At 35.1% G+C, this 18,234-nt stretch overlaps 1 protein-coding gene across 2 annotated transcripts; it reads left to right on the top strand.

The window, feature by feature from the left end:
* Positions 1 to 1,296: 1,296 nt before the first annotated feature.
* On the top strand, positions 1,297 to 17,368 carry LOC144966548 (DET1- and DDB1-associated protein 1-like). Of its 2 annotated transcripts, XR_013644233.1 has the most exons (6): positions 1,297 to 1,900; positions 6,159 to 6,239; positions 6,744 to 6,789; positions 8,643 to 8,704; positions 10,315 to 14,691; positions 15,042 to 17,368. XR_013644233.1 is itself a non-coding variant. In XM_078903204.1 (5 exons), the coding sequence occupies exons 1-5, from the start codon at positions 1,898 to 1,900 to the stop codon at positions 10,417 to 10,419; spliced, it is 297 nt and encodes a 98-aa protein (XP_078759330.1). In that variant the 5' UTR covers positions 1,297 to 1,897; the 3' UTR covers positions 10,420 to 17,368. The 2 variants fall into 2 exon arrangements, 1 of the variants encoding a protein (XP_078759330.1); XM_078903204.1 differs by having other exon boundaries at positions 10,315 to 17,368.
* The last annotated feature ends 866 nt before the right edge of the window (positions 17,369 to 18,234 follow it).

The following is an 18,234-nucleotide window of genomic DNA, read 5'->3' as shown; positions in this document are numbered from 1 at the left end:
TTCGACCTCGAAAAATTGTAAATTCAAGAAATCAATCGAACAAAATTTCATGTCACCACTCTATTAGAGACAAAAGAGGGCGGGCGTTGCAATATGGGTTTATGCGGTCATAGGTGACCTTGTTCAAGAAGATTCTTTAACCAATTTGCTTCCATTTCAGAAATTTTGGTCTGGGACTTTCTTGATCAGCTCACGTGAAATCGGAATTTTTTAAATCCTTAACTATATATAGTCAGAGACTAAGCGCTAGTCCGCGTTCATGAAAACGGGCCCTGCTGGTGCACCCCAGTCTTGAATTGGGGTATTCAAAGTTGAAACTGGCTATTGTGCCAACACTTCTGACACCATTTAATGTAAGTCAACTAGATTCAGGATCGGGACAAAACCTTTATATAAAAATTTAGCTCTCGATAGTCAAGAGTTGTTTTGGTTTACTGTACACTCGCTCGGCATGTTAAAAAAAAAAAACACTTTAAAAAATGAAGGCTTTTATTATTCATTATCTCTTCACTTCTTTGTCGACGAGATTTTTTTATTTAAAAAAATGAATTCTATATTTTTAATTGTTTATTACGTATGCTATTTGTTTGATCCTTGTAGTGAAGCTTGAACGGATTTTTTCTCCAGTTTCCCCCCACACTTTTTAGTTATAAATAGCTTTTGGCATGGAACAAGGTGAACAGATTTGCAGGTCTGACAACCGAACACAATATGAGCATGATTTAACATTGTTGTAATAGACACTGTTAATTTATTAGCACTGGTTTGAGATTATTTCCATTACAACAGTGAGACCTGCAAATAAGTAAACATCGGACCATAACAATGTGGATTGTCAAACCTGCAAATCAATACATGTCGATATGGGATAAAACATCAGAATACAATAATGATATATATATATATATATATATATATATATATATATATATATATATATATATATATATATATATATATATATATACATATTATACATGGATAAAACTGATAACAAATTCGCTAAAATTCGTTTCAATATTTGATATAACTCATAAAACTTATATCTGCTATTTATCTACCAGGCAACGAAATAGACATCATTGAGCTCTTTGTTATTTTTTTTTAGCCAGTCATTTTTATGAGTAGTTTTCACTAAAATGTATCAATCAGACTATACACATTTAAGGTTACACATAGCTGTATGTTGGTACGTTATATCCGGCTGGCAGTTGTGAGCGGTCGTGAGTAATTTAATTGTACTTACTAAGATAGAAAAAAATATCTGCACATTCTACTAAGTACTGAGTACCTACTGATATCGATTGGAGCCCATTCCTAACGGATATCGTTTAAAGCCCATCGTCCAAGCCTGTTTACTATTTATTTACTAATTCTCACAAGCATTTTAATAAACTCATCTTCAGCTCTTCGATGAAAACAATGACGGCTTTCCACTTCATAGAATAGCACAGACGATCTTATTGTAACTTATGTTATTATTTCATTGAGTTTTGCTGTTTCAAATAAGGCACAGACAACGACGATCTGCGAACTCTGAGCAAGGGGTTCGACGTGGTTCGCAATCCTGACTTCCGTGCCATAGTCTAGATAAAGATAGACGTCTAGAAGCAATCTGATGAGCCGCCTTACCTCATTATGCTATTGTCTTGCTGTATATTATGATGTTGCTGTAAAGTGCAAAAGCTTATATATAGGCTTATAAATTGATTAAATCAATTATAAAAATTAGGCATCATCCATTGTAGGTAAGGCAAGTCTAGTCCAAGTCCAAGAATCTAACCTTGCCACATTGTTGTCATTGTGATTGTGACTGTTGAGAGGCGACCAATTCCGAGCAAGCCACACACATTTTACATCATCTAACGCTAAGACTAACACAAGGCTTTAAATCAAAATGGTAAGTCCGAAATTCTAATCCATATGTAATTTATAAAAATTAAGGTGCCACGAGCCTTGAGCAGTACTACATATCACATGGTGGACATGCCGAGACATGGTCAATTTCCTCCGGGCTGTCATTATCCCCAGACAGGTGTCTCCACCACCGCACTGCTCACACATTACACTTATAATTTACTACACTTGATATAGATACCTTTTGTCAAACATTTTCATATTTGTATTATAAATTCTGCCTTTTAAAAATCTGATTTGCTATACCCAAAGTTAATTGAAGACAAGTACTTAAATTGTAATTTTGTTAAAATGATCATGATATATAGTAATTGAAATTGATGGTCAACCTGTGACTGTGTGTGCTGTGACTGTGACAGTGACTGACTTATTTGAGGGTAAATGAATTTCTTATTGATAGACATGTCAGGGTGTAAGAGAATCTCTCTCAATGACTGACATGTCTGGGGATAGGAAAATCTCGAACTCATTGACTGACTGACATGAATTATGTTATCCTCAACCCGGGCAAGGACAGGATGGAATAGGACGTCCAAAATCAATGCTAAAATGCATGTGTACAAATGTAGATACTTTGTTAAACAAGCGTTTAGAGTTGTCTCATTTTCTTTTACATGAGCAGCCAGATATTTTCTTTGTATCAGAAGTTTTACCAAAACATTTTAAGTGGGCTGTACAGAAAGCTGAAGTTGACATGGATGGTTATTGTTCATTTTCTAATTGTTTTGACAACCAAATTAACGGCCACAGGGGTATCATCATTTATGTGAAAGAGGAGATAGGTGCACAAGAAATCACCCTGACACCTGACCAAAAGTTAGCTAATGAGAGTGTTTGGATCGAAGTGAAAGTGAGGGATGGTGAAAAATTACTAGCTGGATGTGCGTATAGGTCTCCAGCTAGTTCCCCAGAGAACACCAATTATAAGTTGTATCAGACTATGTTGGACCTTACCAAGGATAGGGCATATGTATTAATCACCGGTGACTTCAATCAACCAGATGTTGATTGGGTAAATGAGACAGCCTCAGGCAACAAAGCATTAGAATTCTTAGAGTTCTATAGAGACTCTTTCCTCTATCAGCATGTTAAGTCGCCAACGCATTTTCGAGGGGATCAGAAACCAACACTCATAGACCTAGTTTTATCATCTGAAGAGAGCATGGTTAAAAATTTGACTCATAACGCTCCCCTTGGCAAAAGTCATCATCATGTTTTAGCTTTTAACTTTGTGTGTAGCACAAAAATTGAAGTAAAGAAAGAAAGACGGTATAACTACAAAAAAGCTGACTTTGATAAACTGAGAAAGTGTGTGAATGACAGCAATTTACTTGCCAAAATTCAGGATAAGGATGCAAATGATACATGGAACTGCATCAAAAAGACTGTAGAAACTGCAACTGAGGAATGTATTCCTAAAAGTGGATCAGGGCCTGCAGGCAAACGCAAGACACCTGTCTGGTGGAGTGAGATGGCTATGTCTAAGTTACGTAATAAGAAACAGACATACAAGAAATACTTGGGAACACTAGACCAGAGAGACTGGCTAGCCTACACAAGAGCCAGGAACCAAGCAAAAGCGGCGTGCCGGAAAGCAGTTCTAGACTATGAAAAGTCTATAGCGCAAGATGCGAAAAATAATCCAAAGGCATTCTTCTCCTATGCTAAGAGTAAGATGAAAGTGCAAGAAGGCCTAGCCGACCTCAAGGACAATGACGGTAAACTTGTGTCAGCTGACAAAGATAAGGCAAACCTCCTCAATACATTTTTCTGTAGTGTATTCACAAACGAGAGAGTGGGGGATATTCCTGATTGTGAAAAATCTGAAGTTGACTCTTCTCTTAGTGACATTATATTCACTTGTAAAGATGTGTGGAATAAGCTTAAAAATTTAGGCTCCTCGAAATCCTCTGGCCCTGATGGGATACACCCATGTGTACTAAAAGAACTGGCAGAACAGCTAGCAGAACCCTTAGCAGAGTTGTTCAACAAGTCACTTAGGGAAGGGAAGCTGCCCAGCATCTGGAAAGATGCAAATGTAACTCCACTTTTTAAAAAGGGTGAGAAGAGCAAAGCAAGTAACTATCGTCCGGTATCATTAACGTGTGTGATTTGCAAAATAATGGAATCCGTGATTAGGGACAAAGTAGTCAAATACTTAATGGAACAAAAGTTGCTGTCTGAGTATCAACACGGTTTTATATCAAAACGCTCATGTACCACTAATTTGTTAGCTGCTCTCGACTCTTGGACTAGGTATTTGGACAGTGGCATACCTGTCGATGCAGTGTACCTTGATTTCGCCAAAGCATTTGACAGTGTTCCACATCAACGCCTTATTAAGAAACTTGGATCATATGGCATCAGTTCATGTTTGCTAGCTTGGATCTCAGATTTCCTGATTGGGAGAAGACAGCGTGTTAGGGTGAACGGCAGTTTTTCGGACTGGGCACCAGTATCGAGTGGTGTTCCGTAGGGAAGCTGCCTTGGTCCAGTTTTGTTTGTAATATTTATTAACGATCTTCCAGACGTTGTGGACTCTCTGTGCCAAATGTATGCAGATGACACTAAGGTGTTCTCTAGAGTAGACAAGGAAGAGTTCATAACTCAGCTCCAAAGTGATCTTGACAGCTTGGTACAGTGGGCTGATAAATGGCAGCTTAGGTTTAATGCAGACAAGTGCCATGTCTTGCACTTGGGATATAGAAACCCGCACCATCAGTACACAATGAGAAATCATGACTCTAGCGAGACTGTCAAACTTCAGCCTACTGAAGAGGAAAAAGATTTAGGTGTGTTAGTAGATCAGGAACTGAAGTTCTCTAAGCACATAGAAACCCAAGTAAATAAAGCAAACAGAATCGTTGGCCTCATTAGGAGGTCGTTCACTCATCTTGATAGAGATAACATGAGACAATTGTTCACTGCACTTGTACGTCCCCACTTGGAATTTGGCAATGTAGCATGGGCACCACGACTACAGAAAAACAAAGACCTCATAGAAAGTGTTCTAAGACGCGCAATTCGGGTCATTCCGGGATTCAAAGATCTAGAATACACAGAAAGACTGAAAAAGATAAGAATACCTAGCATGCAGTATAGGAGAGACAGAGGAGACCTAATTGAAGCGTACAAATACACACATAATTTATACTATGTTAGCACGAGCCCTCTAAATCTTGATTCCACCAGCACCACCAGAGGACAAGATTCAAACTCTCCAAAGAAAGGTGTTCTCTAAACCTTAGGCAGAACTTTTTCTCAGTTAGGATAGTCGACAAATGGAACCGCCTGCCTGCAACAGTTGTCGACGCCCCTTCATTGCAGGCATTCAAGTGCCGTCTTGATGCTCATTTTGAAACAGAAAAATACTGTTTGTAAAGTTAAATTCAGACACCTCCTTCCACCATGTGGCATGCCCAGTTTTGAGAGACTTGAATTATATACGTTCACGAATGCACAAGAGCAGATAAAAGGCTGTAAAAGCCTACATAAATCTGGACTTATATCATATCATATCATATCATCATGATGGGGATAAAAATAAAAGAAAAGAGAATCACTGGGAGGCCTTCTGCACATTTCTCGAGATAAGGGAAACAACCCAAGTATTCCTACCTTTTTAACTAACCCTATTATAGGAAAAACAACCCTAAGACCTTTTATGACCTAATACTCAACCCAAATAGAAAAAAAAAACCAACTCTCAGACCTTGAGCTAACCCTAATAGAGAAAAAAACCAACTCTCAGACCTTGAGCTAACCCTAATAGAGAAAAAAACCAACTCTCAGACCTTGAGCTAATCCTAATAGAGAAGACAAACAGGCGAAGTGACTATTTCTCCTAACAGTTTCCGGTTTCCATTCTCAAGATTTTTTTGGGGTTACCTATTTGCGAGAGTTTGGCGTCATCTTTCATCATTCTGACATTTCTACAAAGATAGGGAGGAAGCACACTCTAGAGTTAGATAATTTTTATTTTTTGTTGTTGTTGTTAATTAAACGTTTGTTTCTGTTTATTTTGTTTTTTTATCTCTTTTGTTTTTAGAAAATAATTCCACACTACAAATGTGAGCTAATTCCAGTTTTTCATCCATAATTCCTCTCCATACAATAATTATAATTCTTTTTACTAGTTTTGATGTTAAAAACGCGTATTTTATTTTTTGTTTTTGTTTTTGGAAGAAATATTCTTCCATGTTTTGCCCTTGATATATATTAGTTTTATTCTAAATTTTCAGGGTGAATTTTTGGAGGGTCTTCCATGTTATAATGAACACAACTTTACAAAGTTCCATGCAGATTCAAGTCAAAGATCCAGTGTGAGTTAAATTTATGAGTATTTTGTTCATGCAGTGAAAATATTAGAGATGACGTTTCAGTGGTCATAGGGTCAGCAGTGAAATTTTCAGATTATAACAAGACTTACGAACAACACGGTGATATCTGCAATGTTAATTAATTAATTGATTGATTTATTTTTTGAGACTCCCTGTTTACAACTACATATTTAAGCAATGCATTACAGTCTACAACAAAGTACACTCTCGTTAGCAAGCAAACAATTCTGTCCTTTGATTTGGGGTTTGTTTTTTTTTTTTGTTCTCTTTTCATATATGAGCTTTGGTACATGTGATCTTTTGATTGGGTCTATCTTGATCTGATCTGCTTTTACTTTTGATTTTATTTCTCTTGCCTTATTCTAAAATTATTAAGACTGTACATTTAGATTTTATAGTTGATTAAAAAAAATGTGTTGCAGGTCTGCATTTAGCATGTTTTCTGATTTATTTATTTATTTATTTTCTTTTGTTTACTTTCATCAGCGGCCCACTGTCTATATCTCAACCAAAGACCATCCTTCAGAACAAGGTAAGGTTTTTTTTTTTCAATCAAATTTTCAACCCAAAATTTTTAGATTACACAAAAATCAACGACCCTCAGCTTCATCTTTTCTTCTCATTGTTTCCATGAATGATCTCCAAGATTTTTTGTTGTTTGTAATGTCTTTTGATTCTTAAGATCTTATTATATGTTCGGATTTAGCCTGTAGTCATGAATCTTTTTTGTGTGATTTTGATTTATAGGCATTCGATAGATCTTTCTCTGTAATTCTGTTCAGTTACAGTTTGAAAATTAGCCACTCGACTTGTCAAAGACCTAGAAAAGTCAGGTAGTATAGCAGCAGTTTGTTCTTTATAGTTTTTACTACTTTTGAAATTGTGGCAGATGGTGATCAGTTGTTTCACACAATCTATTAGCACTGAAGCCATGCTGGATATCGGAAAGGATGTTTTATAACATAGCTGTTGATAGTGTGCTCCAGTACTTTACAGCATACCGAGATCAATGACACTGGTTAGTGTTTTTCTGATGCAAATTTATTTCCCGTTTTATAAAATAGCATTATATGGGCCTCCTTTCAGTCAGTTGTTATTGCTTCTTAATTCCTGAAAAAGCAAGATAAGGGTTGGGGCAAGTACATCTGTGCATATTTGGTTGGAATTTGATCAGCGTCTGTGTCCATTTGTCACTTTTGCATCATCTTGCCATATTCAACTTTAAAGAGATATCGACCTCAATAAAATCATGATTTTGAAATATGCTTTTCCTCCTCTCCTTGTTTCTTTCGTTATCAAATTTGTTATGTATAAAATAAAACAGCGATGCAGTCAATTCAAGGTTTGTGGATTCATACTATGCTTATCTTCGCTTTCAGATGTTTGGTTCATGAAAAGTGCTTAACTATTAACAGGTGTCATTAATTTTTATTTTTTATTATTATTATTATAATTATTATTATTATTATTATTATTATTATTATTATTATTATTATTATTATTATTATTATTATTATTATTATTATTATTATGATTATTATTATTATTATTATTATTTCATGGACTTTAGCACTTCAGATAATTTCTTATTCTTTACTTTGTGACGCAAAGTGCTACTAATTTTTTTCCATAGATTACTATACATTTTTGAAATTCAGACTTGGATGTCTGACCCCAAGAGAAAAAATTATACTATGTGTCTGAAATCCTGATAATTAGAAAGCAAATTGATAAAGATATACAGGGATGTCTTTTTCTGGCAATTACTTTTTTGGTCAAAGAAAAATGGCAAGGAAAGGAGATCATTGATACCATTTCAGACCTAATTAATACTTTAAGATATAGCAGTGATAAGTGACCTTTGTTAGTATTGATGAGGTGATATTTATTTTTAAAGATGAAAGTATTAGTCATTTAGAGGCAAATGTTAAATTGAAGCCAGATAAATATCTATTTATCCTTTTTATCTAATTAAGAGTAATACCATTTGATGAAAACTGCCAAAATATTTTCATATTGTCTTTACGCAAGAAATATTCTTTGTATTTTATTGTCAAAGGGCATCCCTGGATATAATGAAGAAAAATTGACCCGTAACAATTATTATTTTGTTGTATCGTTTCCCTACATAATAAAGAATTTCCCAGCTTTTATATAAACATAAAGCTGCAGAAACAATACCTCTGCACAAAAAGTTATCAGAGCTTAGTCATTACCACAGTTAGGCATCAGGCATGGAATGGTTCCCATTTCAAATTGTAAATACATTGATTTAATATTTATTAGACATTTAAAATAAACATGCTGATTTGTTTTATAGTTTTTAGCTTTTCTCATGATCTTTGTAAAGAAAAATCTTTTTCTCTTATTTTGATTTTGTTTTAGTGATAACCACAGAAAAGACCAATATCCTGCTGCGATACTTGCATCAACAGTGGGATAAAAAGGTAACATACAAAGACGCAGGACTTGAACTTATAGTTTGTTTTTTTTAGTAGACAGATAATTTTATGTAATATCTTTGAATTTCATGTGTTATTTGATGTTACTATATCAGTTATTTCTTGACTTCCAATTCAGGAAACTATTGTTAGAAAAGAAGATATTTCAAACAATGCCATAATAAATGATAAAGGTCCTGGTCACAGCGTACTTGTGTAATTAAACAACCTATTTATTCTCAATTCACCCTGCAAAGTCAACGGTCTTTAGGATAGGTATGCATCAAAGGGAGCAGATCAAAGTAAAAGATCAGGAACTTGAAGATATAGATACTTTCTGCTATCTCGGGAGTATAATGGACAAAAATGGAGGCACGAAAGAAGAGGTAAAAGCACGGTTTGGAAAGGCACAGGCTGCGTTTACATCTTTGAACAGAGTTTGGAGAACTAAAGATATCTCCCTCCTACTAAAGCTGAGGCTATTCAACTCAAACGTGAAGTCAGTCCTACTGTATGGATGTGAAACTTGGAATGAAGTGATAAGACATGGAACGAGGTAAATAGTTACTCAAGATAGAGAGGGATGGAAACTGTCTGTGGCCTATATCCTGATCCAGGGTGAAAAAGGCAATGATGATGATGATTTATTCTCACTCACTCATTCCAATGAACAAATGGTGATTGGGTGCGACTTAACGGGATGCAGTCTTCATAATCTGATGCCACTTTCTTGGTCGTTGGACTTCTCTATCAGCTCACATAACGTCAAACATGTCCATTCCTTGATGTTGTCCTACCAAAATTTCTTTTGTCTTTCTCTTCTCTTTTGACCTTTCACTGTGCCCTGCATAACTGTCTTGCACAAGGTGTCATGTCTTGACCAAGTATCCGAGCCATGAAAGGTTCTTTCTTTTAACCATTGCAAGCAGTTGATGCTGTCTTCCCACCAGCTTTACCACATCTTCAGGAACATCCTTGTAAGTTCTATGTCCCAGGTATGACACATGAAGGATCTTCCGGTAATTCTTGTTCTCAAATACCTTGATTCGCCTTTCTAGTTTTGCAGTCATCACCCAGGCCTAACAACCATATAGTAACACGGACAGTTTTGAATGAAAGCTCATCTGGCTTTTCTATATTTTGTTGAGTCTAGCCATACTCATCCTTGATTGACCTCCATTGTGCTTGTGATTATCTGACTAGGACAATTAGACTTTGGATAAAATTGTGAAAAATAAGATTCAAATGGGAGTGATTGTTGGTTGTTTTAGATCAAGGTGGTTATTTTTCTGATTGTTTATGAAAGTACAGCAGTTTTTTGGAACATTTTGCAGTTTATTTCATCAATATATCTTAATATATTCATTAGATATTGAGAGATGAAGTCGGGAAGGTAGGTAATTGTCCAACTGAGAAAAATGTGTCTAATTTGTGAGAATATTTATAATTATGTTTATTTTATTATTTAATCACATATTTGATATGGTTTACATTTATAATTATACCTTCCAAAACATTTTTTTTTGAGACTCTTACGTCATTCTCTAATTCCATTAAAAAAAATTGTTTTGGCAACTGTAAAACATATTTTGCTTTTGTTCCCCATCTCCTTTTAGAATGTGAGTAAAAAAAGAGACAGTCAGAAAGCCAATCTGCAGGATGGCCAGGAGGGTAGCTCATCATCTAAAGTTCCAAGAATCAACTCTGCAGACAGTTCATAGGATTAACTTCCCACCCTTAGGCATTTAATGCAAAAGGGTGTGTTTCATGTTTATGACTCATTTGTGAATGTATGATTGTTTACATTAACAGCAGTATTATTTCTAATAAAAAGGCATTCCCTAATGGAAGTACACCTCTGCTTTTTCCTCCAATGCGTTAATATATATCATAACTTTTGAAAGTTTTGTGTCTTGAAAAAAACATTTGAAGGACGTGTGGAGTGAAAAGATTTGGCAGGCTAAAAAACATTTGAAATGGACGTTGTCCTTTTAAAATAAAAATAATTATTTAATGTCTTTTTTTTGTTGTAAATCATCTCTTTTTCATGTACTATTATAGTTTTTTAGTTTTGAATATATTGTGTACTTTGTAAACAGTTGAAATGATCTGCAAGTATCACTAGAACCTCTAAAACCTAAACACTTGTTTATTAGGAATAATGCTGTTTGTTAATATTCTTTTCAATTGATGGGTTATTCGATCATTTTTTTTGACATTTTCAACAATTACACACCATATATTTGCAGAACGTTAGATTTCCAAAATGAATTACAAAAATATGTCAAAGCCATTATTTCATAGTAAAATGTGAAGTATATTTGTATGAGTTTTTGTTTGAGAATTCAGCCAGGGAGTTTTTAGAAAGAGAGGATTATACTAATTGTTTTCCTTGTGATTGATTAAATAGGTGGTCGATTTTTTTTTTTTTTTCAAATGATGACAGGCTAAATTTGACTTTGTAACCAAACTGAATTGAAGAGATCTGCGTTATTGCTGACGACAATATCACTGTGTCCCTGAATATAATTTGTTGTTTTGTGGGTTTTGATACTTTTTCTTATTGAATACCTTGCTGTTCCACCCACCTTTCTTATGGATAAAGTAACAAGCACAGGCTATATTAAGAAGTGATAAAGCTATTTCTTAATCCTTCAAGTCATTATATCGTCTCTTAACATGGCTGCATAACACAGTGTAGTTGTACTCTCATTTTCATCATTTGTTCTCTTCTCATTTACCCATAACTCAGTGATAATGTCATGTAAGTTGTTTCCCAAAGAGAGTTCAGAAATGTTTTACACTTTAGTTTTCAAGGCTGTTTAATCAAAAGTTGTATAATAACTACTGTCTTTTGTTTATTGTTTTGATGTAATAGACACAAAGTTTGACATTTTAATAGCTTAATCCATTGGTTGGTGATCCTCCAGTTATAGTAAAATGGTAAATGCTCATCCAAATTTAGTTTCAGTTTTAAGTTTATTGTTTATAGTGCTACACTATGAATTTATGACTCGTTCAAAGATTGTATTCATGGAAATGTTCAGTTTTGGGACTGGTGATGTTTTGATTAGTCAAAGAAGCAGACCTTTGCCACGACAATCGATTGGAAAATGGTGTTGCTCTCCTGTTTTCATGGAATTTAATGTTTGTTGATAGAGCATGTACTTGCCAGTGATCCATAAGGGTTCCCCTAGGATTTATGTTTGTTTATATTTATAGGCAAAACAATGCTCTGCCTGTTTTATTTAGTCCGTCAGTGATATACCTGCATAATTTGACATGTCCGTATAATTGCAACTTTCATGCTTTTGCATTTTTCCAAAAAGTAAAACCTACTTTAACATTTGGTTCATCCTTAGACTTAGAATTAGAGTACTGTCCGAGTTTTGGCACTAAACTCAACGTATGATTATTATCAGTTCAGTTAAGCTGAATGTTTGATTGACAAAAATTTAGTTCTTAACTCCTCGAGTTCACCATTATTGAAAATTGAACAAATTTGTTCAATTTTCTATTCATATGAGCTCAGGAGAATTAAGCAGTTGTTTTGTCGAGGTAAATTCCCGCTGGTCGATGGGATCTTCTGATCTGGTGGTGGAAAAGCCATATTTGCTGTATTTTCTATCCCCTTGTCTTCCCTTTCCATGTTTGCTCTTCGTCTTTGTTCTGGATTGAGATTGCCCAGGCTTTTTTTCTTGGTCCGGACAGGGATCTTTGCCTGAGAGGGTGCAGTCAAAATATAGAGTTCCTTTTTTTTTTTTTTTTTTTTTGGGAGAAATTATATATTTTTTCCTATGTAAATCATTTCTCTAATACTACTATGATTTTTAATTTTGAATATACTGTACTTTGTTAGCATTTGAGTGTATCCTTTTTAGAGCGATCCTTTGCTTGTGCCTAGATGGGACTTTTAGGTAATGTCAAAATAAGCTCATTGATGGATTAGTTTGGAATCCTCTGTTCCCAATTTGAACTATGTCATCCTCTTTGTCTTACTTTTTCTTTGATGCTTTTTACCATGGGCTAATTGCAGGTTTTATGGTCATAAAACTTATCAGCTCTAGTCATTTTAGTTTAAGGTGATGGGTGCTTGTTCTAAATTAGCCTTTAAGGCCAATTCACTTTGTTGGTTTATCTTGCGGGCAAATTGATCCCTCTGAACGTTCACCCATGCTTTTAACTTCAAGTCTACAGCTTTCTCCCTATCATCTTCCCTTTTACTGGTGGTGAAATGATGTAAATGTGTCGTTAGTGCTCTAAAACCCCTGAAACAAACAAAAACGCCACTGGTCAGCATATATTCATAATGATTAAAGAAATGTGTCATGCAGGGTTGTTATCAGTTTTAAAAGTATTTTATTCAACTTACCTAGATGGAGATGTTCATTTATTTTGTATTGTATATTTAATTGAAATGACCTCATTATTTGACAATTATAGGTTTGTCCTGAGACAGTGGAAAGAAAAAATTTATATAAATATAGTTTGCGAGTATGTACATTAGGGAATTGTTTTTACAGGCCTGTCAACTTTTGAAAAATCAAAACAGGATGACATTTCTTTTGATTCCACATAATTGTTTGTTGCCATTAAAACGTGAGGTACGCATCATTGAAAAGACAACTTCTTGCAGACCAGTAGATCTACTCTTACTTTCCTAGTTTGTTTGTTTTTTCCCTTGTACTAGTCTCCCACTGTGGTCAATGGTATCATAAAATTCCTTTTAAAAAAAAAATAAAAAAAAGAACCAAATAGTTTTGTTGAGATTAAGATATATCTAAGTTTTGTAAAATGAATGTTTTGAAATTTGGAATGAGAGACTCATTGCACTTTCAGCTTATTGGACACTGGTTTGTTGTTTCCTCAGGAGTTAATTTATTACAATGGTTATTCCAATTAAAAGGGTCTGACTTGTGCTTCACAGATCCTGGATAATAATAGTGTAAAAGCTTAATACCATGAATTAATCTCTCCGGTGACAATGATCTTACAGGAGTTTTATCCTTGTGAAAAGTGCATATTTGACTTTGATTTTACTGTAAATATTTTACATTGATGGTTGATAAACAATACCTTGACATGTCATAACTTGAATTTGATTTTGTTTGAAGGCTTTGAAAATAAAATGAAGCATTTGAATTTACATGCAATTCATTTGGATAAAGAATCTTAATGTTCTTGCTGTCTCTTCTGTCCCTTTCTATGTAGATCTCTATCTCTGTCCTAGATTTTTCTTTTCTTTTCTTTTGGATACCCCTAAGCAATGACTAGAAGATTTTGACAAAAGGGAGATAGGTGTGTGCGAATGTGGAAGATGACTAATAATTTTCTTATCAATTGTCCATCTATGTTGTGGTATGTGTATACATGACTTTATCCCTTTGGGGAGATTTTTATGCCTAGTCTTGGTAGACACACAGGTAGACTGATGAGGAAGGTGTAATGGAATTCCCCTGAGGGCAGAGAATGTGGACCCTCCTTGGGTTGGTGGATGTTTCATCGATCCATACCTTTGCTGTTTGCTCTATCACTGTCACCCTATGTCCTTTGTCCTTCCCTTGTAGCTTTCTGTCCTTATTTTGGATTGAGAGCATTTTGTTTTGACTGGGTTTTGCCTGAAGTCTCTGCATGGGGTCTCTTGACCTCCCATAGTGGGTAGGGGTAGGGTTGGTTGCTTTTTTTTCTTTTCTCTAAGAATGGGATTACATGGCCTTGTCCTGGCCCTCCGACTCGCCATAGTGGGCAGGGAGGTACTTGCAGTGTCTTCTATATCCCTGATATCTGTTTTCCAATTGCTTTTTGTCGTGTCTTGGACTGAGATGACTTAGTTTTGTCCCGACCCTGCCCTGAGTCCTTGGCTGGGAGGGAAACAGTCAAATGTATAGTTATAGTTTTGGGAGATTATGTTTTTTCCTTGTAAATCATCTCTATGTACTTTTATTTTTTATTTTTAACATATGATTTGTAAACATTTGAGTGTATTCCTCTCAGTGGGCGGGTGGTTGGATGGGAGCATCACCCTTGAATCATATACCTATGATGTTCGCATGGGTGTACGATCCGATAGTGATGTCGTTTCTTCTTCTCTTTACTAGCTATCCTGCTTCTTTGGTTTGTGATTGTATTTTTGACAGGGGATATTTTTTTTCTGTAAATCTTCTGCCTGTTTGTTCTTGGTTATTTATAATTTAGCTTATATCTTTAGGTTATGATTTTGATTTACATTTGTACTATTTTTGTTAGATTGCTTGTTTTTTTGTTTCAGCGGTCTCTCATATAACCTCAATTGTGTTGGAAGAGACCTAAAGCCTAAAGCAACAAACAAACAAAATCCTCTCAGTGGGATCTTGTACTGGTGTCTGGGTGAGACTTTTAGATGATCTCAAACTAAGTTCACTGATAGTGTGCTCTTGGAAGCTACATCTGTTCTCTATATGAATCATTCCCCTTTGTCTTACTTTTACCTCTCCTTGTTATTGTACATCTAGAATGTTTTTCCTATCCAATTTTCTTCCTTTTTACTGGCACTGATACTGATACGACCTAAATGTGTTGCAAGTGCCGTAAAACAAAAACAAAAATCATGTCCTGGCCCTGGGTAGAATCCTTGGGTTGGGAGTAATACGCTCAAAAGTACAACATAAGGTTTGGGAGAGGATACTTTTTTCTTTGTAAATCATCTCTGTGTTATGTTCCGTTATATTTTTTGTTTGAATGTAATGATTTGTAAGTATTTGAGTGTATTCCTTTTAGTGGAATCCAGTGCTTGTTGTCTGGATAAACTTTTAGATAATATCAAGCTGAGTACATTGATAGTATGATCTTGGAATTCCACTTCTGTTCCCCATTTGATCCAGTCCAGTCCCCTTTGTGTTTTCTTTTTCCTGGTTGCTTTTAATTGTAAATCTAAATTTTTTGAACGAACCCATTTTCATTATTTTTATATGCGCTCTAATTACCTAAGTGGTGTTATTAGTTATTAGCGCCATCAACCTCTTGAAAACTAACTAGATTACCTGCCTCGACACTTTGGCTGAGAAGGATATAGATTGCGGGTGGTTGGATGGGAGCATCACCCTTGAATCATATACCTATGATGTTCGCATGGGTGTACGATCCGATAGTGATGTCGTTTCTTCTTCTCTTTACTAGCCTATCCTGCTTCTTTGGTTTGTGATTGTATTTTTGACAGGGGAGTAAATCTTCTGCCTGTTTGTTCTTGGTTATTTATAATTTAGCTTATGATATCTTTAGGTTATGATTTTGATTTACATTTGTACTATTTTTGTTGGATTGCTTGTTTTTTTGTTTCAGCGGTCTCTCATATAACCTCAATTGTGTTGGAAGAGACCTAAAGCAACAAACAAACAAAAAAAAAAAGGATATAGATTTATCTTTTTTGAGAGGTTGTGTTGTTAATCATCTGTCCAATATATATTGGTATGTCAATGATCGTGATGAACTCTCTGGTGTTCACATGAATCGGCATATAACATATTTTGTTCCAATTTTAATTCATTAAGAAGGCCATAGTTACTGTAATGCATATTATGTATTTATCTGAATGTATCCCTATTGGCGGAGATCCAGTCACAAGTAACAATGTTGTTGGTTTTAGACTAGATAAAGGGATACATTGCTCTTGGATCTACATCTGATATCATGTAAGGTTAAAATCGTCTCCTTCGCCTTATATTCTTTTAATAGTATAGGCACTCGATAGCTAGATATCAATCTTTTTTTTTTTTACTGTTTCAGCATCTTCCATTTTACTGAAATGGCTTAAAAGTATTGCAAGTGCTGTAAAAACCCACAAAGGAACAAGACTCTTCCGTTTTCTGTTTTGTTTTAGTCCCTTTGGTTCTTCTTTATTCAGATGCTTCTATTGGAAGTGTATGTAAACTCTTCTCAGATCTGTTTCACCATGTTTTTGTTTTTTTCCTGGGACTGAAGTGACTGAAAATTGTTGCAAACGCCATAAAACCTGTTCAAAATTAACACTCAAACTCATTTTTTATTTATTCTTAATTAATGGTAATTTCCATTTATATGATTCTTAGCCTAAGCTATGTTATGTATACTGAGCAAAGAAAATTTTATTAAAGCCACACCTGGTTCAAATGTTAATTTTTTTCCTACAGGCAAATAATAATCCAAATGTAACACACAAATGTTGCCCAATTATAAGACTATGTATTTAAAAAATTGAAAAGATATAGCAAAGGAGTAATAAGTTATTATATAACCATCAATCAAAGTCTCACAAATTCGTGTTCTAGTTTGATGCACTCATTTTTTTTTTACAAATGGCATGAAAATGTAATGAGGAGCAAAAGATTAACCATAACCACAATACAAAATAAACTAAAAACCTGTGATTGCCATGCGATAAAGTAAAGTTTCATAAAGACTCAAAACAACTTTTTCGTTCCAAATCATGATTTAAATTATTGTGGCTTTAATGTTTGCTCAGTATATTTACAATATAATTAAAGGAGCTCAGAATTATAAATGTACTTTCATTTATGATCCATTGCCAATTTGCATTTGTTCAAGTTTTCTTTGTCATTATGTCTCTGATATTAATATGTATTCCATTAATAAATGTTTTAACCAACATGCGTCCAGTTATCTATTTGTATTAAAATTGACGTACTGTTTTTAAAATTTGTTGGTGTCCCTTTCCAGTGACTTACTGTTTTTAACTCACTCAATCCTAGAGACTTTTGCTATTTTTCAAAATTGGAAAAAATGTATTAAAAATGGGCATGTAGGTACATAGATAGTTTTATTCAACTATCATTAACATGCAAAAACTAAAAACATTAGCTTTGAAGCTACGCATATAATTTGTCTCAGAAAAATGTAATAATAAATAGGCATGGGGTAAAAGTAACTCAGGTAAATTACGGGGATAGTCGGTGTTAGGGTTGAGTGAGTTAACCCGAAATGAGCAAATTTTCCCCCCAAACCGTGGCACGAGGAGGGCAGCAGTCACACGGAGTGTGGTTTTTTTCTGTGACTGTGAGATAATTTTTTTTTTCCTTGTAATATGATCTCTCTTAATGACTGTATTGGTATTAGAAGCTGTTAGCCAGAAAACTTGTCCTTCAAATTATGATCAATTTCAATATGAACCTTATCTTGGCAAACACTGTCAAACCTGGTACCTTGAGGGTCATTTAAATCGATCCTTATTTGAAGGACAAGTTTCTGGCCAACTGTTTAAATACATGTTCTTTCCAGCGGCAGTGAATGGGCTAATGGTGGTAATGACCAAGCGTAAAAGCTCGGCAAATCTGTGGATAGCTCTGGCTTTGCGGACCAGTACGTGCTGGTGATACGGCTCCTGAGGGGACAGAGAGTACGTATCCCAAAGGGCAGCACTCAAATGGTCACGGCCTGAGGGGATTGGGGACATGTGGCACTTCCTTGCATGTAGGAATGTGAGAATGGGCAACACCTTGTAGGTAGGAATGTAGGTGACTTGGATATGAGAACGTGGCATCTCCTTTGAGGATGGGAGTTTCCCG

The sequence above is a fragment of the Berghia stephanieae genome, chromosome 2 (genome assembly GCF_034508935.2).
Source record: "Berghia stephanieae isolate SIO BIC M18660-M18661 chromosome 2, UCSD_Bste_1.3, whole genome shotgun sequence".
Lineage (NCBI taxonomy): Eukaryota > Metazoa > Mollusca > Gastropoda > Nudibranchia > Aeolidiidae > Berghia > Berghia stephanieae.
This window is presented reverse-complemented; position numbering and strand designations above follow the sequence as displayed.

What these genes read in the sequence shown, in the direction of transcription:
- LOC144966548 (XM_078903204.1), top strand. An exon ending in ATTCAAGTCAAAGATCCAGT is followed by an intron (nt 6,240 to 6,743) that starts GTGAGTTAAATT and finishes TACTTTCATCAG; the next exon opens with CGGCCCACTGTCTATATCTC. An exon ending in ATCAACAGTGGGATAAAAAG is followed by an intron (nt 8,705 to 10,314) that starts GTAACATACAAA and finishes ATCTCCTTTTAG; the next exon opens with AATGTGAGTAAAAAAAGAGA.